This window comes from Oryctolagus cuniculus, chromosome 10 (assembly GCF_964237555.1).
Source record: "Oryctolagus cuniculus chromosome 10, mOryCun1.1, whole genome shotgun sequence".
Lineage (NCBI taxonomy): Eukaryota > Metazoa > Chordata > Mammalia > Lagomorpha > Leporidae > Oryctolagus > Oryctolagus cuniculus.
The window spans coordinates 41,568,183-41,593,640 of record NC_091441.1 but is presented as its reverse complement, the minus strand read 5'-3'; the positions used below and the strand labels follow the sequence as shown (position 1 = coordinate 41,593,640).

At 43.1% G+C, this 25,458-nt stretch overlaps 1 protein-coding gene across 6 annotated transcripts; it reads right to left on the bottom strand.

Annotated features, from left to right (window-relative positions):
* Positions 1-2,206: 2,206 nt before the first annotated feature.
* Positions 2,207-25,209, bottom strand: SLC39A6 (solute carrier family 39 member 6). Of its 6 annotated transcripts, none has more exons than XM_070050280.1 (11): positions 24,921-25,176; positions 24,297-24,566; positions 22,578-23,297; positions 20,901-21,084; positions 19,665-19,834; positions 16,894-17,112; positions 11,666-11,771; positions 8,077-8,454; positions 6,514-6,594; positions 4,185-4,375; positions 2,207-3,438 (listed from the first exon to the last, which is right to left on the bottom strand). In XM_070050280.1, exons 3-11 carry the CDS (start codon positions 23,286-23,288, stop codon positions 3,286-3,288), a joined length of 2,193 nt encoding a protein of 730 aa, XP_069906381.1. In that variant the 5' UTR covers positions 23,289-23,297; positions 24,297-24,566; positions 24,921-25,176; the 3' UTR covers positions 2,207-3,285. The 6 variants fall into 6 exon arrangements, with proteins under 6 accessions (XP_069906381.1, XP_069906378.1, XP_069906379.1 ...); XM_070050277.1 differs by having other exon boundaries at positions 24,343-24,566; positions 24,921-25,173; XM_070050278.1 differs by having other exon boundaries at positions 24,343-24,560; positions 24,921-25,147.
* Between the last annotated feature and the right edge of the window lie 249 nt (positions 25,210-25,458).

Below are 25,458 nucleotides of genomic sequence, written 5' to 3'. Positions count from 1 at the left end.
AGGTTTTCTTTTCCGGCACTGTCCTTGTCTGGTTTTGGTAGCAGAGTAATGTTGCCCTAATATAAAATGAGGCGGGAAGTTTCCTCTTCTCTTTTCTAAAGGAGGCTCTGTACTATTGGTATTCTTTTGTATTTGGTAGAATTTACTAATGAAACCATTTTGGTCAAGAACGTCTTTTTTTAATATTTTAAGTTCAATTTCTTTAATGCGTACAGTTTCACTTCGGGATAACAAAGTTCTGGAGACAGATGGTAATTGTACAATATTAATGTATTTGATATCACTGGTCTCTGTACACTTAAAATTTTATCTTAATTTTAGAATGATCTTTTAAGAAGGAAAACAATTATTCTAGCCACCAGTGACAGTTCACGGTGACAGCTTTGTAATGGGGGTAATTTGTTGCCTCCTTTAGTTGTCTTGATGCCTTATACTAAGTCAAACAAGTTCAGAGTGAAGCTGAGCGCCATGAGTCTAGTTCCTCTCTGCACACTCCGGATTCTCTCCTCTGCTGCTCTTTCCTAAGCCTTTGACTTCATGGAGAGTATTTAGGAAGAAGCCAAGTTTTTTTGGTTTGTTCAGATTTATTTACTTGAAATCCAGAGTTAGAGAGAGAGGGAAAGAGACAGATCCTTCACTGGCTGGTTCATTCCCCAATGACTGCAAAGGCCAGGCTGAAGCCAGGAGCCAGAAGCTTCCTCCAGATTGCCCACGTGGGTACAGGGGCCCAAGCACTTGGGCCATCTTCTGCTGCTTTCCCTGGCATATCAGCAGGGAGCTGGATCAGAAGGGGAGTGGCCAGGACTCAAACTAGCATCTATATGGTGTACTTACGCTGCAGGCAGCAGTTTAACCCACTGTGCAGCTGTGCCAGCCCCAAGAGGTTAACTTTTTAATAGACTTCCCAAATTCTAAAAACTTTCTATTTTTAATACACTGTTTCACACTCTGACCTCAGAATCAGCCCTTAAGGTATTCGGATCTGGCTGAAAAGCCCATGAGAGCAGTTCAGGCATGGAAAGCCAAGACACTGTGGCAAAAAATTATCTACATGAAGGATCTCTGTGAGATCCCGGTGGGAAGAAGGGGCCATCAAGGGAAGGAGGTACTTTTCTTTGAAGGGAGGAGAGAACTTTCACTTTGTTTATGGCCCTGTCTAAATACTGACGGAATCTGTGGACTCAAAAGGCTTCCATAGCCTTGGCAGCTCATGTCAAGAGCCTCAGGTGATCAGTGACATCATAATTAAGAATGTCAATCGTTAAATCAACAACAGGAGTCACTGTGCACTTGCTCCCCATGTAGGATTGCTGTCTTTAATGAGGTGTACCATGAGAATTAATGGTAAAACTTGTCTTCAAACAGTACTTTATATTTGTGTGTCTGTGTGGATGCAAACAGTTGAAATCTATACTTAGTATAGAGTTGGTCTTCTGTATATAAAGTCAATTAAAAATGAATCTTAATGAAAAATGTAATGGGAGAGGGAGTTAGGAGGTAGGATGGTAGTGGGGGTGAGAGGGCAGGTATGAGGGGAAGACCCACTATATTCCTAAAGCTGGACCTATTAAATTTGTATAGTTGTATTCATTAAATAAAAGCTTTCTTTAAAAAAAAAACTGTTTATTTAATTCTGATATTTTTAGACTTTTTATTTTTAGCTTAATTTTCCTTGCTTTATTTAGTTGAAAGGCAGAAGGCCACTTGTTCACTCCTCAGATGCTCTAATAGCCAGAGGTGGACAGGCTGGGCATGGAGCTGGGAAATCAATCCAGGTCTCCCATGTGTGTGGCAGGGGTTCAAGAACTGCTGCCTCCCAGGCTGAGCATAAGCAGGAAGCTGGGGTCAGCAGAACCAGTACTCAAACACAGGCACTGTGAAAGGGGATGCAGGCGTCCCAAGTGCCGTCTCAACTGCCACACCAAACGCCTGCCTCTAAACCTGGGGATTTTATTACATACATTTCTAATTTAATTGTTAGGATTTTTTTTTTTTTGCTATTTGTTAGACCTCGATTTCAAAGAAATAGAAAGTAGAATGGTGATTACCAGGGGCTCACAAGGAATGAGAACAATGTTTCAGTTTTCACACTGAAAACATTCTGGAAATCCATTATGCAATGTGAATATACTAGAAACTACTGAACTGCACACTTAAAAGATTGTTAAGACTGGCTAAAATAAAAAAGAAAACAAGATGTGTGAAATTAAGCTGACATAAGGAATTTATTTCGTAGAAAAGTAACATCTAGAGAAAGCCACAGACAGCCCTAGTATTTCTACAGTACTATATATAAAATGACAAATGAAAATTGCTCACAAAGACAACACTGGAAGATACCAAAGCACTTTTTAAATCTAAGAATTCAAATTTTACTCAGAATGGTTTTACTCCTAACATAGATCCAAGTTTTAATACTCCGACATTTTGTAAACCTGATAGGCAGTATACCCAATTATATACCATTTGGCAATATTCAACTTGGTGATCACTAAATCTGGTAATACAAAGACTTACTCATTATACTCATCTGGTGTATCTCCACACAAATATTTTAAAATTCCAATTTCTTGTTCAACTGGTAAACTGTTTGAATTATTTAAATATATTTAGATTTTTCTAGATAAAAACTAAGTTTTCTACACTTAACACAAAATCAAATGTACAACAAAATGTGGTAAGTGCTCACTGTGTTTTACAGGAATATTAATACCCTTACACAATGTTTATTTGCCTTTTTTTTTTTTTTTACTTAACCTAAAAAATGCTCCCTGTACACTGTAGCCAATTCTGTGATTTTTTTAAAAGAAATTTACACCTCCTAAATTCTCTGATTCTTCTTTCATCCTTTTCTGGTACCTTAAATTCAGTATGAGCTTTACTGGTATCTTGCTGTTCATGTACATTCTTAGTCCTCAACACTAGCATTTCTTCAGATGCCCAAAATCCAAGATGGGAATTAGTTTTAGATAAAGTATTAGACATTTTTCCTGAAATATACACAAGTCATGCCAAATCTCTTGTTTATAAAATAAACTGGTAATATTGGTGGATTGCACATATAGCTTATATTTCCAAAACAGAATAACTTAAATATTAAAACGTACCTTTATGTTAGCAACATACCTGACCTTATAAGCATAACAAACAGCAATATTCAATACAAAAAATCACAAAACCCAATGACTTTAAATGCTGTGTATCACAGCACACAAATTCATTTCTCTGTGACCTAGTCAAACTACAGACCGCAATGTTTTAAAGCTACTTTAGCACTTAGGCCCTTTAGAAATTAATACGAAACACAATTTTATGTTCAAATATGGAAATAAGTAACATAATTCCGAAGCCTAAAAGTATCCCAGCATTCTGTAGAAAGAAATATCCCCATCGGCTACATCCGTGGTCACTAGCATCATTGTGTAGCATCTCAGGTACCTTAAGAAAAAACAAAAGATAACATTTAAGTTTTCAGACCTGCCTGCAGTATACTAGACTAGCTGTATTTGTTACTGGGTATACACTCTGGGTCAATTCCTGAGAACACAATTACATCAGACTGACTCTAGCTGATAATGTCTAATGTCACACAGCAACTCCTAATGGTTTAATGAATGATTAATTATTCATGGTCTTCTAACCAAGCAAAAATTTTTACTGGTCCAGTTTGCTCTACTGTAAAATAGAAAGCTATGTTTATTTCTGTTGATTTTCTGTTTCAGGTACTGCCTTCTACTATCTGAACTGAATTTAACACATGGCACAGCTTTAGCTCAAAATACTGCATAAAATATATATATAAACATATGAAATATATTTTTAAAACATAAAAATATTTTATATAAAATATAATTTTAGCAATAAGATTGGCTGGGATTATTATGTGGACCTTGGTGAAGAAAGGATTTGACTCTTTCGTTGATTAGTAAGAAAATGTTAAGCATTCTGAGGTACACATAGCCTGTGGTACACAACACCATGTGGCTTGTGCAAGGTGTGCCAAAGCTCTCTAGACAACTCACTGCCTGAGCACTGAGTCTGCTCTCCGTAGAGGGTGGATCTTCTTGAATAATTTCATCATGCTTCATAGAACCTAAAACATTCTTTTACAATGAAATTTTTATTGAATATTTTCTCCATTTTATTGTTAGTCAATAATCTAATTTGACTTCTTAAAAACTTACCATATCTACCAGAGCAACATACATGAACAAGCCAGCAGTAAGTGCAAATATCCACATAGAAACATTTTCAGCATAATGACCAATGAAAATTCCAGTTGCCATTCCCAGATATGCCAGCATGGCTGAGAGGGCGTTATAAAGCACAGCTTGCTTAACAGTCATGCCGGCCTTTAGTAAAACAGCAAAGTCACCTGTAACAAGAAATGAAAAATGAGGATAAAGAAATTATGACATTGTTTTTAAGATAAAGACCCAAAGGTGTCCCAGATTTAAGAAAATCCTCTAATTTCAAAAAAAAAAAAAAAAACAACAAAATAAAACTAATAATCACCCAGGACTACGGCAGTGTGAATCGCATTATCAGCTTTATAAACTAAGGTATCTTTTTTTGATTGTGCTCTGGCACTGTCTTCAAGGAGCTTATAACTGGCAACAGAGAGGGAAGAGTAGAAAACACACAAGAAATGATCAGCAAATAATAAAGGCAATCCGGCCGGTGCTGCAGCTCAATAGGCTAATCTTCCGCCTGCTGGCGCAGGCACACCGGGTTCTAGTCCCGGAGGGGCACTGCATTCTGTCCCAGTTGCCCCTCTTCCAGGCCAGCTCTCTGCTGTGGCCCGGGAGGGCAGTGGAGGATGGCCCAAGTGCTTGGGCCCTGCACCCCATGGGAGACCAGGAGAAGCACCTGGCTCTTGCCATCGGATCAGCGCAGTGCGCCGGCCGCAGTGCGCCGGCTGCGGCGGCCATTGGAGGGTGAACCAATGGCAAAAGGAAGACCTTTCTCTCTCTCTCTCTCTCTCTCACTGTCCACTCTGCCTGTCAAAAAAAAAAAAAAAAAAAAAAAAAAAAAAAAAAAAAAAGCAATCCTTAATTAAGAATTAATGAGGGGGGCCGGTGCTGTGACATAGCGGGTAAAGCCGCCACCTGGGGTGCTGGCATCCCATATGGACACTGGTTTGAGTCCCACCTGCTTCACTTCCGATCCAGCTTTCTGCTATGGCTTGGGAAGGCAGCGGAATATGGCGCAAGTCCTTGGGCCCCTGCACCCACGTGGGAGACCCGGAGGAAGCTCCTGGCTCTTGGCTTTGGATCAGCACAGATCCGGTTGTTGGGGTCAATTGGGGAGTGAACCAGCAGATGGAAGACCTCTCTTTCTGCCTCTCCTTCTCTCTCTGTGTAACTGACTTTCAAATAAATAAAGAATGGTTGAGGCTTATGTCCTTGTTCCATCAGAGAGAGACTGATTGAGTGAGTGAGAAAATTATCTTCCATCCTGTGGTTTGCTTCCCAAATGCCCACAACAGCCAGGGCTAGGCCAGGCCGAAGCCAGGAGCCAAGAACTCCATTCAGGTCTCCAGCGTGGGTGTCAGAGACCCAAATGCTTGAACCATCATCTGTAGCCTCCCAGGCACGGTGGTAGGAAGCTGGATTGGAAGCACTTAGTAGCTGAGACTTGAACCAGTGGGCTCAGCTCACTGCATCACAACATCTGCTAGCGAGAGGCTTTTCGGGTGAGTGAACACCAACAAGGAACAAGGGAAAATGATGTCAGGGGTATATGTGTGAACAAACATGTCTCTAAGAAGGAAAATAAGGACATGAACTTGGATCCAGAACAACCAGGGAAGAACAATATTAATATGTAACTCATCAAACTTCCCTTTTCTTCAGCGCCAATTTCAGTGGAAGACGATTCTTTTGTATTCTGAAGTCTATTCACAGTGACATGATCAGTGATGGCATCTGGGTGCTGGTATAGGAAGCTACTTGGAAGGGAAGAAGACAGAAGGGGCCTAGGCACTTTGGCAACACCATAGAGGCAACTGTGTACTTGCAGGGTCAGAATTCTGGCTGGAGAGGTAGGCATTTGGCCTAGCAGTTAAGATGCCACTTACAACATCTGAATCCCATATTAGAGTGCCTGGGTCTGAGTCCTAGTTCCACTCCCAATTTCTACCTTCCCGTTCATGTACCCTGGGAGTCAGCAAATGATGGCTCAAGTAGCTGGATCTCTGGTCACCCACAGAGGGGACCTGGACTCAGTTCCCCACTTCAGATTTTGACCAGACTCAGCCCCAGCTGCTGCGGGCATCTGGGGAGTGGAACAGCAGATGGGAGAGCTCTGTCTCCCTCTTTCAAACAAATAAAAATTAATCAAATTTGTCGTTATCAATAAAAAGGAATTCTGGTGAGAAACAATGCCAAGCAGGTCGGGAGACTTCTGAGAAGGCAGGGACGCTATGAAGCTTGCTGGAATACTCATTAGCAAAGTTCAGGGACATGGCAACAGTTCACTCATCTGGAAAATACAGTTAAATGGTTCCCTTACCTAATTCATGAGGCAGCTCGTGACAAAACACAGCAACAGAAGTACTTAAGCCACTTGATAAACCTTCAGTAAAAGCAGCACCTGTGTGAAAAATAGTTCAAAAAAAAATCTGACCATATTGTTTTGTGTGTTTTTAAATTTATTAGCATACAAAATGAGTTAACAGAAGCAAAGCATATTTTGGCTGTAAAAAAACGGAACTTTCCCTATCCAACTCTGTATCTTCTCTAACAAAATCTTAAATTTCCCCAAAGAGCACAAGCAAATATGACAGAGGAGAAGGCTCAGCTATGTCTCACAATGAGTGGATGATCTTATACAAACTTGGAAATAAACTCTGCTGTCCTGAGCACCACGTTTCACTTGCCTCAGAGGAATTCACTTGCAATTAGACTTGTGCACTTAATTCTTTCACAAAGACAGCATATGGCAAACAGCTCCTTCTATTTTAAAAAGCTAATGCATGACACAATCTATAAACCACGACTGCGCACACGGACATTTCTTGGTCTGCCTCTGCCGCAGACAAGGCAGAGTAGGAGGAACACTCCAGGCGGCCAGGGAGCCACGGCCTGAGCTTGTCTCAGCCCAGCTATAAACAGCAAGTGGCCTCCTTGGGTAAGTGGCTTCACTTTTCCAGGCCTCGGCTGCCTCATTTCAACTATTTCCATGGATCCTGTTAGCCTAAGTTACTAAAATTTGTAGGCATTCTACTATCTTGCAATTGTAGTATAACAATTTAATAACAAAATTCTGTAATTATTTTGAGATAAGTTAGTAACTGGACTTATCAGATATATGAAGATTTCTTTAGGGTAACAAAAAGATCATGGAAAAGATAATTGTACCTTAGTGCTATTTATATTACTGATAAAGGAACCTCAGTGTATGGGGGGAAAAATTTTTACACATGCTCCATACAAGTTAAATGCTGATTTTAAGATCTTACAAATTAAGAACTTTCGACAATTACAATTTAAATAATGGGCAGTGCACAGTTCCAAAGTGTTTAATTGTATCTAATATTTATTGAAGACTTCAGTGTTAAAGTAGCCAAAAAAGAACAAATTGATAATCTTGGAAGTGACTAGTATTCTGTTGTTGTTGTTGTTGTTGTTGTTTTTGACAGGCAGAGTGGACAGTGAGAGAGAGAGACAGAGAGAAAGGTCTTCCTTTGCCGTTGGTTCACCCCCCAATGGCTGCTGCGGCCAGCGCGCTGCAGCCGGCGCACTGCGCTGATCCGATGGCAGGAGCCAGGTGCTTCTCCTGGTCTCCCATGGGATGCAGGGCCCAAGCACTTGGGCCATCCTCCACTGTACTCCCAGGCCACAGCAGAGAGCTGGCCTGGAAGAGGGGCAACCAGGACAGAACGCGGTGCCCCGACCGGGACTAGAACCCGGTGTGCAGGCGCCGCAAGGCGGAGGATTAGCCTAGTGAGCCGCAGCACCGTCCCAGTGACTAGTATTCTTATCTAATCTAAGCTACTGTTTCTTAGATTTGCTTAGGTATTTTATGAGACATTTTCAGAGTCAATCAACAAGTGACAACTATGTAGATATATACCAATTGCGAGGCCGTCGCTGAAATTGTGTAGACCATCCCCCATTATCACCATCCATGCCAACGTGGCAATGCCAGCATCTTTCAGCTCCTCCCGAGAGTAGCGCTGACTGTGACTGTGAGGGTGGTGGTTCTGGTGGTGGTGGTGATGGAGAATATGATGGTAGTCGTGATGGTGGTGAATGAGATCATCAGACTGGCCGAGTGTATCATGGAAATGTGAGTGGCATTTATTCTTGCACCCTCTGGGCACATATTCATTGTAGACCTCCTGTGGATGCGCATGAGCTATCATGACCTCCTCTTCTTCCAAGATGGCTGGCTGCTGAGAATCAAAGTGGGAGGGCTCCTGTGAGTCTGCTCGGAGATAACCTTCAGGTCCTAGGAATAAACACAGAGGACATTGGGACAAAGTCGAAGGCTCTGGTAATATACTGGACACAGTCCAAACATTCCCACTGACCAAGTCAACAACAGATCTCAAAGCCTGGTAACTCTCACACCTGCAGAACTAAAATTAGAGTGTTATTCAATTTCATACATCTAAAAGTTGAATATATTTATGGGATACCATGCAATATTTCAATAATGTCCTGTCAGGGTAAACTGGTAAATCTGTTTCCTCAAACACTTAACATTTCTTTATGGTGAAAACATGTAATCTTCTAGCTGTTTTTCTTTTTATAGAGAAAAATACAGTATATTATCTATAGTCACTTCACTGTGCAACAGAGCCCCAGAACTTATTCCTACCTAGCTATAACTTAGTACCATCAATCAACCTCTCCCCATACCTTGCTGCCCCCTTCCCACACCAGCCTTTGGTAACCACCATTGTGTACTTGTAACTTTCATTAGAGTATGACTGCTGGAAAACATCAAAAGGTATTAACGGGCCGGCGCCGCAGCTCACTAGGCTTAACCCTCCACCTGTGGTGCTGGCACCCCGGGTTCTAGTCCCGGTCGGGGCGCCGGCACCCCGGAGTTCTAGTCCCGGTTGGGGCGCTGGATTCTGTCCCGATTGCTCCTCTTCCAGTCCAGCTCTCTGCTGTGGCCCGGGAAGGCAGTGGAGGACAGGCCAAGTGCTTGGGCCCTGCACCCGCATGGGAGACTAGGAGGAAGCACCTGGTTCCTGGCTTTGGATCGGCACAGTGTGCCGCCTGTAGCAGCCATTTGAGGGGTGAACCAATGAAAGGAAGACCTTTCTCTCTGTCTCTCTCTCTCTCTCACTGTCTAACTCTGCCTGTCAAAAAAAAAAAAAAAAAAAAAAAGGTATTAACACATTTTAGAAATCGAATGTTCTCACACATGAGGGATAGATTTTAAATGTTAATCTAAAAAACTACTCTCAAGTTTCTTCCTTCATTTTTTTAAAAAAATTTTTAAATAGATTTATTTATCTATTTGAAAGGCATAGGGGTTGGCACTGTGGCACAGTGGGTTAAAGCCCTGGCCTGAAGCGCCGGCATCCCATATGGGCACCAGTTCTAGTCCCAGCTGCTCCTCTTCTGGTCCAGCTCTCTGCTATGGCCTGGAAAGGCAGTAGAAGATGGCCCAAGTGCTTGGGCCCCTGCACCCATGTGGGAGACCCAGAGGAAGCTCCTGGCTCCTGACTTCGGATTAGCACAGCTCCGGCCATTGCAGCCATTTGGGGAGTAAACCAGTGGATGGAAGGCCTCTCTCTCTCTCTCTCTACCTCTCTCTGTAGCTCTTTCAAATAAATAATAATAAATATTAAAAAAAAAAAAAAAGAAAGAAAGGCAGAGTTACAGAGAGAGAGAAAGAAATCCTTCATCAGTTGGTTCACTCCCCAAATGGCTGCAAAATCCACAGCTAAGCAGGGCTGAAGCCAGGAGCCTGGAATTCCATCTGGATTTCCCATGTGGGTGGCAGGGGCCCAAGCACAGGGTTCACCTTTCGTTGCTTTCCCAGACTATTAGCAGAGAGCTAGATCAGAAGTAGAGCAGCTGGTACACGAACCAGCGCCTATATAGGATGTCAATGTCACATGTCACAGGCAGCAGTTTTATCCACTATACTACAATGCCCCCCCCCCAAAAAAAGATTTATTTATTTTGAAAGGCAGAATTAGAGAGAGGGAGAGGCAGAGGCAGAGGCAGAGAGAAAGATCTTCCATCTGCTGGTGTACTCCCCAAATGGCACAATGGCCAGGGCTGGGCCAGGCTGGAGCCACGAGCCAGGAACTTCCTCCTGGTCTCCCACATGGGTGCAGGGGTACAAGCACTTGGGCCATCTTTTGCTGATTTCTCAGGCACATTAGCAGAAATCTGGATTGGAAGTAGAGCAGCTGGGTCTTGAACCAGCACCATATGGGACGCTGGCAGTGTCACAGAGGCTTTACCTGCTATACCACAATGCCGGCCCCATAAATTCTTTTTTGGAAGGCAAAATTCAAGGAAACACAAAAATCTGAATTATGCTATCATAAGGAGAAGCATTTATTATTTATTTGTGCAAGGAATATTAAAATACCATGGTAAAGTTCTGTTTCCTTGGTTCTATTTACTTTTCTTGGGAGCATCTCTGATCCTGTGATTCAGTTCTGGAGCTGCTATTTCCTCCCAAGAATACACATTTCACGAGTCCATTCAGAAAACTGAAGAGGGAAGCAGGAGCAGGAGTAAAAGTGCTCTACTTGCTCTTAGGAGAAAAATAGTATGACAGAAGAAATAAGGTGGATAGGGAAACTTACAGATTGGAAATAGCAACAACTTTTTCCACCCCTCAGTTACGAACTATTGAGCACCTATGCTGCTGCAAATATTTAGAGAGTGAACCACAACATGAAAGATCTCTCTCTCTTTGCCTTTCAAATAAAATGAAAATAAGTTAAAACTTAAAAGGGTATGAGAATGCCTTTTTCTTAGGAAACATACACTGAAGTATTTAGGGTAAAGAAGCATCACTCATGCCTAGTACTTACCCTAAAATGATCCAGGAAAAAAAATGTATGCATATGTGGAGAGAGAGAAATAAATAAATGTGGTAGGGGCGGGTGCTGTGGTGTAACGGGTAAAGCTGCCGCCTGCAGTGCCAGCATCCTGTATGGGCACAGGTTTGAGTCCCGGCTGCTCTATTTCCGATCCAGCTCTCTGCTATGGCCTGGGAAAGCAGTAGAAGATGGCCCAAGTGTTTGGGCCCCTGCACCCACATGGGAGACCCAGAAGCAGCTCCTGGTTCCTGGCTTTGTGTCAGCGCTGCTCTGGCCGCTGCGGCCAACTGGGGAGTGAACCAGCAGATGGAAGATCTCTTTCTTTCTCTCTGCCTCTCCTCTCTTTGTGTAACTCTTTCAATTTAATCTTTAAAATAAATAAATAAATAAGGTAAAGCAACTGAAGAATCTGAGTAAAGGGGAGATAGAAATTCTTTGTAGAATTCTTAATTTTTCTGTGAGCTTGAATTTCTCAGAGATAAGAAAAAGAAATGTAAATACATGTAGAGCATGAGGTATTAAAAAAAAACAAGACACACCAAATGGGCATGGTGTCATCTCTTCTAGATAGCCCAAGCTGCCTGCAGGTCACCAGCAATGACCTCCCTCCAGTCCCCAGATACACTCATAAGGACTTACGATCATCGGTATCTACTTTCTCTTCATTAGTTGAAAGTTGAGATTCATACTTGGACAACTGCTTCTTAATCTCCATATCATCATCACTTTCAGGTTTTTTTTGATTCTAAAATAGCAAGAGAAAGCAATATTTTACAATATCTGATCTGTTTATTGTACAGCTTTAAATGAACAGGTAAGTAAAAGATATACAAAAAAGACACAGAATAGCAGATCTCTATAGGAATAAAAGCCATCCAAGGGAAGGGCCTGCACTTACTTGCACAGCATCTAGTAGAGGGTCTTGGGTATAATAATTGTGGAAAACGAAAGTAACAAATGTCACAGCAATGTAAGATGCACACAAATCACAAATTAGTACCAACAGGTACATGCTGTGTAAGGTGAGACACACAGACACTGTTTCCCATTTTCATTGTATAAATGGCTCTACTGAAAAGATGGGTACCTAAAACCCAAAGCACTTTCTCTAAGAAGTGTATCACGCATTAGCCTTACAGCATGACCTAGTATAAGGGCCAGGATTCCCTGTATGACCAGGCAGAGCGGTGCTTAGATCAGAAGCAGAGAGGCTGCGGTAGGCAGGCAAGGCCAATTTTCTGGAAGAAAGTGAACACCATGAAGAAGACTGCAAAGACTTGAATGTGTTGAGTCTAACTGCAGATCCAAAGCCGGTACTGGCCACTGAGATGCAAACTTACTGAACTGGGAGGGGATAAAAGGGAAGAAGGAGAAAATGATCCAGTTCTCAACTTTGGGGGGTTGGGGAGGACAGGGTTGCAGAGAATATTGAAGCAACAGAAAAATCACCTGTAGGAAAATAAATACAGTGATATTCATTATTCATACCCCCTCCCCACATTCCAACAATGAAAAAAAATCACACCCTACTCTTTCTCAGTGCACCGTTGGCTATCAGTCCACTCTAAGTGTGGTCTTAGATGCCAGAACAGCATCCCTCCGGGAGCTTGTGAAAAACGCACACTGGTAGGTCACACCCCAGACTTAATGAATCAAATGTGGATTTTAATTAGATCCTAGATGACTCATACACACATGAAAACTGAGAAGTTCTACCTTAGGTCATCCATTTAGAACCAGCTAGATATTTCCTTCGGGCACTCTGTCATCTGCTCATCAACTTCTCGGTTTCCTTTATGCCTCTTTTAGATAACTGAAACCCCATACTTTCTCACACTTCTTATAACCTACAACTATACTTACTGTCTTAAGTTTTTAAAACTAAAAGTGAGTATTTAACGTTGAGTGTTTAGTGGGGTGCCTGGGCTTGATTCCTGGATCCAGCTCCCTGCTAACACACACCCTAGGAGACAGCAGAGATGGCGCAAGTAATTGGGTTCCTGTAACTCAGGAATTGGGCTCAAGTAACTTGGGAGACCTGATTTGCATTCTTAGCTCCAGTCTGACTCATTTCTGGTCATTACAGGCTTTTGGGGAACTAGTGAATAGGAGCTGTCTATCTTTTTTTCTGTCTTTCTCAAAATAAAACACACCATTAACATGCTTTTTTTTTTTTTTTTAAACAAGGCTCAATTAGTTAGTTTTGAGTTTATCATAAGGTTTTTCAAAGCATCTGCAATACTGTGCTTGAGACATTATCCTTATCTGAGTCCAGGCAACATTTATGTCGTATAAGGCCACAGAACAATGGTGCCTGTGTGTAATCTGCTTACACAGTGTATTTAAAATGATGGAAATTAACAGACAAATAATAGATTTCTTATTTGAAGTAACTTTGACTATAACTTACTTGATAATGACAGGACCTGAGATCTTATGCTAACAAAAGTATAAAGTATCTATTTATTCTTAGGTGATAAGACTATTGAATAGCAAACACATAGACAAATCTTCATACTTATCCTAGCATGATGCCTCAGAGACAGTACTTAAATATTTATGAAAATGAATTCAGGGTATATATTTTTGAAGTTTTATTTTACATGACAAATAATTATAGGTAATTTTGGGGTGAACTGAAGGAATCTTAAGTTATTTTTGTTGGTGCTTTATTGCTCATTAGGCAATGATTCCAGAATGATTCTAAGGGTCCAACTGTAGATATCCACTATGAGATGTAACACCAGTTTGAATGTGGAGATTTCAGATGGACATAAATGGCAAATGACATAAAACTAATGATACACAACATCTCCCAGAGTTACCTCAGGGAAAATCCCAAGTAAAATGCGCTGTTGTGGGCCTGAAGAGCTCCCATCACTCACACCATATAATGAATTGTTTTTGTCTTAAGAGAACCAAAGGAGACTAAAAACTATTAAGGGCCAGTGCCGTGGCGCAGTAGGTTAATCCTCTGCCCATGGCGCTAGCATCCCATACAGGTGCCAATTCTAGTCCCGGCTGCTCTCTGCTATGGCCTGGGAAAGCAGTAGAAGATGGCCCAAGTACTTGGGTCCCTGTACTTCCGTGGGAGACATGAAGGAAGCTCCTAGCTCCTGACTTTGCACTGGCACAGCTCTGGCTGTTGTGGCCATTTGGGGAGTGAACCAGTGGTGAAGACCTCTCTCTCTGTCTCTCTCTCTCTCTCTCTACCCCTCTCCCTCTCACTGTAACTCTATATCTCAAATAAATAAATAAAATCTTAAAAAAAAAAAGCTTACAATATATTAGATACTATTTTAGAACAGAGATTATCAAATTTCTCCTGAAGTAACACCTGGACAGCAGGGACTCCATTTTGGAGCACCTGAGACTCCATCTTGAGAAAGCACCCCCACACTGTGAGACAGGTCTGAGAGCACCGGAGACTCCATTCTGGGAAGGCACTCCCCCACCGTGAGACTCTGGTCTGAAACTATGATCTAAAACTCTCGGACAATAGCAGTCCCCTACCTCACACTTGGCCAAGCATAGAAACCCCTTACATGATTGCTCAAGCTTGGAAGTGGATAAGGCTGCCCCTGGGTTAATGATAAAAAGGTAATTTGTCAATGTCCTACATATGATTTAAATCAATATCTGGATTAATGTCAAGATTATAATTGAAATTGTTAAGATTGTAACTGGCATTATCAAGATTATAATTGCTATTAGTTTCACATAGGTTTTAAGTTAGCTTGACTCCAGTAACCATGTGTTCCCCTCCCAATTTTGTGGTTTTTGCCTTTAAAAACCCTGTTGCTTTGGGCTTAAGGGTCAAGAGTTCTTTAGGGGGGCTAGCGCTGTGGCACAATGGGTTAGCACCCTGGCCTGAAGCGCCGGCATCCCATATGATTGCTGGTTGAAGACTCAGCTGCTCCACTTCTGATCCAGCTCTCTGCTATGGCCTGGAAAAGCAGTAGAAGATGGCCCAAGTCCTTGACCCCCTGCACCCACGTGGGAGACCCGGAAGCAGCTCCTGGCTTCAGATTGGTGCAGCTCCGACCATTGCAGCCAATTGGGGAGTGAATCAGCGGATGGAAGACCTCTCTCTCTCTCTCTGCCTCTCCTCTCTGTGTAACTCTGACTTTCAAATAAATAAAGCTTTAAAAAAAAAAAATAGTTCTTTAGGGCATGAGTCCGCTCTCCACCGTCAGCAATAAAGAACCATCAAATTTTATCAGTGTGTGCTACTCCTTTGTTTGCACTTGCTCAGGTACAACACTCCAATTGCAACTCAAAGTAATATACGCAATTTGTACAAAGTTAAGATATGCATTTTACAGTTATTTTTAAAAATTCTGTTCATGACACAAGTTGACTTCACAACTCATTAATTAGTTATAAGCTAGAGCTGGGGAAAAAAAAAGTTTTATATTATGTAATGAAGAAACTACTCTTTAGAATCCTAGATGGAAGAAAAGCTATCTTTAGGTAAAATTTGAAAACTAAACTGAATTTAGAATTTTTAAATACAGCAAAATACAGAAATACAGCAAAAAAAAAAAAAAAAATCAATCCCCAAGTCCTCTAAAAACCCATCATTGTTTTTCAAAGGTCAGAACAATCCCAGAGAACACAAAGAAATAGGATATATTCTCAAACCAGCCCAAGGTGCAACTGCCACAACTGTAGCATGAAAAATGACTTCTGAGACCAAGAATGAATAAGCTATTTTTATACTACTTCTTCCATCTAAATTTTGGTCTACTAAACAGAGCATTCAAACTTAGCAGTTAGGGATTACAGTGAATGTGAAATCATAGGATGCTTGGCAGGTCACTCCCCTGTTCACACACGCTCTCCTGCTTCCCACGGTGAGCTCTACAACCAGCAAGAATCAACTGCATTACGTTTCAAACCTCTTCATGCTAGCTATACTTGTTATTATGATTGCATAATTTAATTACACGTTGCTTAAACTATGAAACCATGGTGAGAAGTTACTTCTATGAATATGTAAGTTGAATGCTTTTAAAAGATTCCAAGGTAAGTTGCTTAAAAAAAGGGGGGGGGGTATCAAAGTATGTAAGGCAACCATTGTATAAAATCTTTAAAATTTTTAAAAATCTAGTTTCTACACACAGAATGACTTTACAAGTGTGTAATTTCTTGTTCAATTTTAGAGAAGCCAAACTGGAAATTGTAGATAAAATGTAGCACAGCTATAAAAAGAAAAAAAGGGGAAAAGAATAAAACACAATTCCAACTCAAAGAAAATCCTGCTCAACAGCAAATGACTAGAGTATGAGCGTACAGATATTTTAAATTAAAGTGTCATTTTTAAAGTCTCCTTCCAACAATCTTTTGACTGCCTTGCCTGATCACATCAGACTGGAAAAGGTAGATAACCACAGGCAATGCAAAGAAATTTTTACCATAAATAAAGAGCCTACCTACTATTCGGCTTCATACAATTTTCCAGTCCAGTGTGCAAAAAAGGCAAGCCTATGAAAGCCACATACCCTTTGAAACAAAACAGAACATTCAGCTACTGAGTGAAAATACAAATTAATCACAACCACCCATCAATACTGATGGTGTATCCAGGATGCTCCTGCCTGCACTGGTTGGGTCATCTATACAGATGTTTATCCTTGTCTCTTACCTGCTTGTGAGTTTCAAGGAAATACTGAGGATGGAAGCCTCCAGGGTTATCAGGATACAGGACTGCTCTACAAGAATTTGGTCCCAATAACTCTGGGACCAAAAAGCCCCTCAAGTGTACTGAACACCCTCTTAAAAATGCACAAGCTACTCAACAATCTGGTTAGACTTTAAATACATGTCTGATACACAGTGTAAGTACTCAGTATGCTTTTTCTTACCTTTTTCTTCTTGTCTTTAAATTGCTTGATCAAAGTGAGTACATGTTCAACAAGAAACATGAAATACAAGCCTCCGAGAGCTGTCAGACCCTTCCATGTGGAATCAAAATAGGTACTTTCCTCTATGTGCTGAGAAGACAGATGACTGAAAAGTGGCCCTCTTTTCATTTCCATCGCAGGTTCTTCATGGCTATGACTATGGTGGTGACTTGCATGAGACTAAAAACAAAAAGACATGTAACTTATAAATTCCTTAGTTTCACACATGCCAGAAAAATCGACCAAGACAGTAAAGTCAAGTTTGAAATCATCCAGAACCAGAGAATTAATGATCCTTTAATTAAATTAAGGTATACTCAAGAGTTGAGAGGCTTAGGACATCAAAAATGAGCAAAAGGCAGCTAGCTACCCAGGGCTTAATGGACATAATACACTACAGCACTTGACAGAATAGGTCTATATAGTGTAAAGACAAGCATGTTAGGGCCAGCACTGTGGCATATCGGGTAAAGCTGCTGCTTACAGTGCCGGCATCCCACATGGGCAATGGTTCAAGTCCTAGTTGTTCTACTTCTGATGCAGCTCTTTGTTATGGCCTGGGAAAGCAGCAGAAGATGGGCCAAGGACCTGGAAGAAGCTCCTGGCTCCTGGGTTTGGATCGGCCCCAGCTTTGGCAGCTGTGGCCATCTGGGGCATGAACCAGAGGATGGAAGATTCTCTCTCTCTCTCTCTACCTCTGCCTTTCAAATAAATAAATAAATCTTAAAAAAAAAAAAAAAAGACAGGCACGTTCCCCAACGACTTGCTTAATATGTATGCATCGGCAGTGAGTGTTTCTGTTGTTGGACAAGTTACCACAGCCATAAATAACAGGCAACTGCCAGAACTCACAGTCCCATAATATCTACTGCTTATACTCCCAATTATAAAGCCCAAACCAGAGTCATCATACTAGCCTTTTCTGCATGTAGTTTCAGGCCCTGGTAGGTACCCATGACCCAGGTGCACTGTCTAAGTACCCCGCAGCACAGTACAATAGTAACTATATCAGTTGTGGAGCACACTAACGGAGGGGAGAACTGGGGATCACAGGGTAAACCCCATGCATGTGCAACTCTGCCTACCAGGTATTCCTGGACATCTGCCACCTGGTGGCTGGGGAGCTAATCACAGAAAGATGCTTTTCTTTCACTACTGAATGGAATAAGAGATTTGTAGGGCTCTTCTGAAAACCTCCAAGGGCACTTTTTTTTTTTTTTTTTTTTGACAGGCAGAGTGGACAGTGAGAGAGAGACAGAGAAAGGTCTTCCTTTTGCCGTTGGTTCACCCCCCAATGGCCGCCGCGGCTGGCGCACCGCGCTGATCCGATGGCAGGAGCCAGGTGCTTCTCCTGGTCTCCCATGGGGTGCAGGGCCCAAGAACTCAGGCCATCCTCTACTGCACTCCCGGGCCACAGCAGAGAGCTGGCCTGGAAGAGGGGCAACTGGGACAGAATCCGGTGCCCCGACTGGGACTAGAACCCGGTGTGCAGGCGCTGCAAGGCGGAGGATTAGCCTAGTGAGCCGTGGTGCCGGCCTTTTTTTTTTTTTTCAAAGATTTATCTATTTATTTGAAAGGCAGAGTTATAGAGAGGGAGAGGCAGAGGCAGAGACAGAGAAGCCTTCCATTGGTTGGTTCACTCCCCATATGGCCACAATGGCCAGGGCTGGGCCAGACTGAAGCCAGGAGCCAGAAGCTTCATTCAGGTCTCCCTCATGGGTTCAGGGGCCCAAGCACTTGGGTTAACCTTTGCTGCTTTCCCAGGCACATTAGCAGGGAGCTGGATTGGAAGTGGAGCAGCAGGCATTTAAACTGGCCCCTTATGGGATGCCAGCGATGCAGGTGGCAGCATAACCCGCTATGCCACAGCGCCAGCCCCTAAGGGAAATTTAAAATATGAGACCAAATATTTCCTGCCTGAGCACCGATCCCAAATATTTCATGGGAAAGTAAATTCACTTTACCTAAGTTGTTTAAGATTCTCTTGTGTCATGAAGTGTAAATCTCTACACACACACATAAATTCAACTCTGGAAAACCTGATAGGTCACATAATTTTATTCTTAAGGCAATTACACTAACAGGTAAGCAGAAGATTCAACCTGCTGCAGTCTGCCACAGTACTAATATCTGAGCAAAATTTGTCTCCTTTTACTAAGTGGGTTCCAAAAAGTGAAATTAGTTGGTATAGTAAGTACCCTTAAAGATATAAGAAAAACACATGCACATATATTAAGATCCAGCACTAAAATGTAGCTTTCAGTTACCAAATGTATTTTTTTTTTGACAGGCAGAGTTAGACAGAGAGAGAGAGACAGAGAGAAAGGTCTTCCCTTTCCGTTGGTTCACCCCCCAAATGGCCGCTATGGTCAGTGCGCTGCACTGATCCGAAGCCAGGAGCCAGGTTCTTCTTCCTGGTCTCCCATGCTGGTGCAGGGCCCAAGGACTTGGGCTGTCCTCCACTGCCTTCCCAGGGCCACAGCAGAGAGCTGGACTGGAAGAGGAGCAACCGGGACTAGAACCTGGGGTGCTGGCACCACAGGCGGAGGATTAGCCTTGTGAGCCACGGTGACGGCACCAAATGCATTTTAAAATCAACTTTCCTAAACCAAATTTCTAACATACTGATAGAAAGAATTCTATTGTAAAATCTATAACATATTGAAACTAATCTAGTATTAAAAAAATCCCACATTTCTATCAAATAATAACAGAAAATTGACTGTACTTACATGAGGAAGAAGGTGTAAAAATGCATCACCACTCAATGTCCCAACAGCCAGTGCCACAAGGAAACTTAGAAGAAATTTGAAAAACACCCGGTTCATGAGAGGCACTAAAATAACTCCCAGCAAAGATAGGAAACTGATGATGGAAATGGCTATGAAGCCACCAACCCAGGCTGTCAAACAAAGCAGAAAGGAAAATCACAATCGATAAATGTTGTAAGACTTTTGGAGAGAAGCTAAAGAAACATGTTCAACACAAATAGGACTGTGGCAATAGCACGATAATCAGAAAACTTGCTGCAGGCTCAAATTAACAATCTGGCTGGCACTACAGAATCCCCCATGTAAGGTTAGCTACTGGAAAGTTCTTCAGATGGGGTCGCAGTGGGTGTGTGTTGGGAAGCTGCCAAGGATCAACTCTAGTCACTTGGAAACTGAACTTTCAGACTCTCTTAACAGCTAAATTATGAAAGAGAGGACAAAGTTAAAAGAGAGAGCGAGAAAGAGATGGTGGGGGAGAGAGAATGAAACTAGGAACTCAGTAATCTACTTAGTAAACAATTATTTCTTCCTTATTGCATCACTTGGGCAATGTGACCCTACACAATGGCAAGGTTTATTCTGTCACTTACCAGTAAGAACATACCAGAATCAGGCTCGTAAGCCAAACAGTGTAACAATATAAAAAGCCAAATTTCAGCTGATTTTTTAAAAAGACTTATTTACTTAAAAAGCAGAGTGACAAAGAAAGAGATCTTCCACCTGCTGGTTCACTTCCCAAATGCTGGAAACAGCTGGAGCTAGCCCCAGCAGAAGCCATGAGCCTGGAATGCCATCCAGGTCTCCTATGTTGGTGACAGCCCCAAGTACCTGGGGCTGTCTTCTTGGGCATATTAGTAGGAAGCTAGATGAGAAGTGGAGCAGCCAGGACAGGAATCGGCACTCTGATATGGGATGCAGGTATCCCAAGCAGTGGATTAACCCACAGCAATTTCAGGTGATTCTGAAACCTCTTGTAGGATGGCTGACAAGTCATAATCTGAGTTTTATTTTCTGTTCTTTTATTTTAAATGTGGGGCTACACATGCTTACTTTCGTCCTTCACATTTATGAAAGAAAACAACTGAGATGATATTTTGAAACTATGCAAAAAAAAATGAATAGGTTGATGCAAATATAAGGACAAATACAACATAAATAACTGGAAGTTATTTTTATATTTAAAAAAAGTGATTCTACCTATTTGTAAAGAATAGGTCTTTGGAGGGATTTCAGCCTTCTTTTCACTCGTTGTATGAATCAGACAAGATCTAGCATCAATTTGATTGATGATGGCTGGGCAGAGAAAGTTGAACTCTGTAGCGTTCAGCGGAACCTGTATACCCATGCCATGTGACGTAAGCAGCTTTGATGCATTGAAACACTGAAGGAAACAAAGCAGTGAAAATCAAATAACAGGTATTCCCAACACAGAATCCCAAAAAGTAGGTGGATGATAACACCCTTTCCTCACTAAAGCTATTTATTTAAGCTAATGCAAATTAAAAGCAACTTTTGTTTTGAGTACTTTGGAACTTGCTACAAGCTACTTGGAAATACTGTGTCACAATGATGGCATCGCACCTTCTTCTGCCTACTTCTTGGGAGAAGCACTTACATCACAACTCACCTACGGGGGAAAGCTTCATGTGGAACAAGTCTGGGGATGAATAGAGATTCACAAGCCAGTTAACACATTGTATAAACCGGCTAAGGAAATGAGCTTTAATTTCAAAATGGGATTCATTAGAGATTGAGAAATATGTTGTTTTAGGATTAACGCTATCCTACTTAGCCTCGACAAGCCCAAGACATGTTCTTTCAGCAATGACCTACTTGCAAAAACCTAGCTCAGTTCTGTTTACATACCTAGAGAAAAATGCTCTACAATGAGAGAATATTAAATTATATGGACTGCTCTTGTGGAAGGCAAGGCTGCTAATAAAATAAACCTGTACTGGCAGGCAGATGTTTTCAACAATTTAATTGCATGACAAGTTTAGTTTGAAGAGAAGCTCCTTTATGCAACTTAAAGTCCTCAGCCCGCAAAAAAAAAAAAAAAAAAAAAAAAAAAAAAACCACAAACCCTGCCCATAGTACCTGTTTCTCACCTTCTACTTTATACTCCCATAAGTTCTCAGCCAGCATTAGAACAAACTTCATCACTGGTGTTGCTAGGGCTGACCATTTACCATTAGTAGAATTGGAACAGTCATGTTCTCATTTGAATGAAGTACTTCAGTACTGATTAAGGTATACCATCTAATTGCTTGTTCTTGACATCTCTCAGTCAAGGTGAATTTTGGACAGTGTGGAAGTCTAGTCTAGAAAAAGCGAATGAACACAAAACCTCACGTGCCAGACTTCTCACTTGTCCAGGATGATGTTCTTGGTAGCTGCTCCAATATCAATCTTTACAAAGCCTCTGTGATCCTTTGCTAAGGAGACCTCTCTGCTCCTCTCAGCATTCTTCAGGGTCTTTGAACACACCTTTCCCTAGAACATGGATTCTAACTTCTGCTTTTCCAATCCTCCATTTTCTACCTTTTATTAATATTCACCTTTAATAGTTTTCTCCAAAAAAACAAAACAAAACAAAACCCTTGATATCTTTCTGTAAATATTTTACATCTATGTTACAAAAAGTTTAGCAGGCACTATTCTCTCCAGAGAACTATCTCCCAAGACCTGTGTAAGGAATGCTTATGACATAGCAGGCACACTTGGAGCCAAGTGCCTAGCTGAGAAGCTAGCAAAATTTGCTTTTCAATAACATCAGTTTTATCCTCACTTTAAACTCCTCACAACCAGAACTAGAGTTGCAATGACAGAACTGACAAGCAGGTGCCGTAACGTAACAAACAGCATTTCTCTCACCTCCTGAGTATTTTCATTCGTGTTTCTGGAATACATAAAGCCTTTCCTGGGCTCACTTGCAGATTCATTGGTTTTCCTCCCAGCCAACCGGCCCACCCGGCTCTTTTGTGTGACACTGGGTGGAGTGGACCTGCTTCCATCTTTAGGGAAGGGTTTTCCAGATTTTGGAGTCTCTATCGTCTCCAGAAAGTGAGTTCCTTCAGAGACGGCATTGTACACAGTGGAGGTCACTTCACTTACACCCTCCTTGGCATTCCTCCGACCATTAGTCCGTTCCTGGCGGTGAGATCCTTTTCCCTGGCTGTTTCTAGAGTCTTTACCTGAACTCTCAGAGTCACGGTCTGGGCAAAGAGCTTTGCGACTGTTTTTATTGGAAGCAGCCCGGTTCCGGTGAGGGTGATGACTGTGGTCAGAGTGACGCTCATGGTCATGGTGTATATGGATTCTTTTAACCTTATCTATGCCTATATTCTGAAGCAATTTTTTGAACCCTTCAACAGACAAGGAATTATTTTCTCCATAGCGATAGAAAAGTTGTTGTAGATGATGTCGTCGTGCAGTAACTGCCAAGTCAATATTAATGCCAGATTCCCAATTGCCATGACTTTTCTCAGTGGTCTGAGGGAAAGCAGCTGATTCCAGTTCATGAAGGGGATTTGTGAATGAAAACGCGAAGGTCAGGATCAAGATAACAGATAAATTCCTCGCCATTGGACCTTCCTAGAAAAGAGGGGGAAAATTCCTTGACTTCCCTCCTAAAAACATGAGTTAAGAAACCTCATGCTGAAAATTGATGTCTATAAACAGTTTCAATCTACAGAGCATTGTTTGGAGTGCAGATATAGAGAACCAGAAGCCTTGCATCGCTGAAACACAGGAAGCAGTGGTAGAACAGCTGAGTGCTAGGACTGCGACAAAAAGTACAGTAAAGCCAACACTAATTTAGAGAAGGGAAGTGAGCCACATGGCCACAGCCATCCAGGCAACAAACTGTGAATTGTGCTGAAAATAATGAAACAAAACAAATCCCAACTACCTCCACCATCACCATGAACTCATAAAAGAATCTTTTAACACCAAAAAAGTAGAAGTGATCACCTCAGAATTCACATTTAAAGTTTTTCTTAAACAAATACACTCATTATTCACAAATGCATTTAAGGTTCCTTTCCCACCAATCTACTCCTCAAAGGCTCTGAATCCCTCAGGATATTGTCTATGCATACTCAAATAGATGTGCTCTTTATTATCAGCAAACAAACTTTTTCCCCACTAAACAATGAATTCGACATGTTTTCATGCCAATACAGACTTACCTTATTCTTTCGAAGTACCTGGTGACAGTTCAAATAAATTAAACCTCACGAGACACTATGTCATTTTTATGTCAAGCCAGTGAAACTTTCATCATAGACATAATTTCCACATGAGTGTTTGCAACCAAAGGCCCAAGCCCCAAAGAGTTAGCGCAGGAGTTGGGGCCTGGAAAGCAGAATTCAGTTAAGCAGAGGAAGGTAGTCAGGTAAGAGGATGCATGGCTAGCTCGGGACCCAGCAGAAGTCCTGCACCACTGGTGGAGGGTGATGGACCAAACTCATGTCTCTGCAAAAATCAGGACCGAGGAAGAGCACTGGGGCAACCCAGTGCTATCACTTTCAGTTGTTCTTTGGAGCGGGAGACTCTAGCGTTCACCGCCTCACCCTGGAGAACCCGAGATACCTATTCTGCAAGGTGAATGAGCACACACGAGCATCTGTGGAAGTACCGGTTAAACTCAGGCGCTGCACAAGCCTGGCTCTCCACGGTGGAGGCCCCCAGCGGCAGGGCTGGACTCCTCAAAGAAGAACTTTCGGGGCCTGAGGTGTGTGGGCAACTCCCTCTTAGAGGCTGAGGGGAAGCATGAAGACTCCTTCCTGGAAACAGGCGAGGGGCAGGGTGGCGAGGGCAGGCCCGGGGGATGCGTCAGCCGATCTCCTCCTCCTCCTCGGCCTGTGCTGGAGGCAAAAAAGCCAGCCTGAGGAAAGGCCTTGGAGCAAAGGGAGTGGCAGCAGCGGAGAAGAGGACACTACGTTTGGCTGCCAAGGGCTTCTGAAAACACGTCAGCAGCACTCGTTCGAACACTGCATTAAAAACTCCAGCTGTCTCCTCCAAGTCCCCCGCCGGACCCCCGAAGCCCTTCTGGGCGCCCCACTCCGGGAAGCCCGGCTCTCCAGGGCGAGGGGGCGGTGGCGGCGGGCTTCCTCGGCATCCCTACTCTGCGGCCAGCCCGTCCGGCCCTCAGGACCGCCGTCTCGGCTGGGGCCCCTGATTCCCGCGCCCCATCCCCGGGCCCGTGGGACTCACCTCCCCGCGGCCTCGCCGTCCCACGGCCCAGTCCCGCGCGCAGGCTCGGCGCCCCGCGGACGGTCCCCAGGGTTCGGGAGGCGCTCGTGCTGATCTCGCCGAGACAGCGCTACACGGCCCGGGGAAGCGGCCTTCTCATCCGCCCCGCCGCCCCTCAGCCCGGCCGCGCCGCCGCGCCCTCGCGTCTCGGGAGAAGGAGGACAATCGGTAATTACCGCCCCGCGCGCGGCGCGCAGCCTGGACCACCGCCTCCTCCAGCCCACACCGCCGGGCATGCGCAGTGCGGCCTGGGAGCGCCGGCTCCGCACGCGGGTCTGGGCTTCGCGCGCGGGGCTCGCAAGGGCGGGCGGAGGCAGGGCGCGGAGCCGGAGGTGCTGGCGCGATGCGGATGCGCCTTTCTTTGAGCCCCTCCGCACCCCTGCGCTTCTCTGAGGCCCGAGACACGCTCGCCAAGGCTTCCCGGGCCAGTTCCGTCTGCTGCCAGGAGCCGGGCCGTGAGGGGCGGCGGGACGTCCCTGACCTCGCCCTGGACCGAGCT

Excerpts from the sequence above, each read along its gene's own strand:
- SLC39A6 (XM_008261211.4), bottom strand. The coding sequence starts at position 23,288 with ATGGCGAGGAATTTATCTGTTATCTTGATCCTGACCTTCGCGTTTTCA. Across the intron at positions 17,113-19,664 it reads TTTTACACCTTCTTCCTCAT|TCTCATGCAAGTCACCACCA; the intron begins GTAAGTACAGTC and ends TTTTGTTTTTAG. Across the intron at positions 11,772-16,893 it reads TTAAAGACAAGAAGAAAAAG|AATCAAAAAAAACCTGAAAG; the intron begins GTAAGAAAAAGC and ends TTGCTATTTTAG.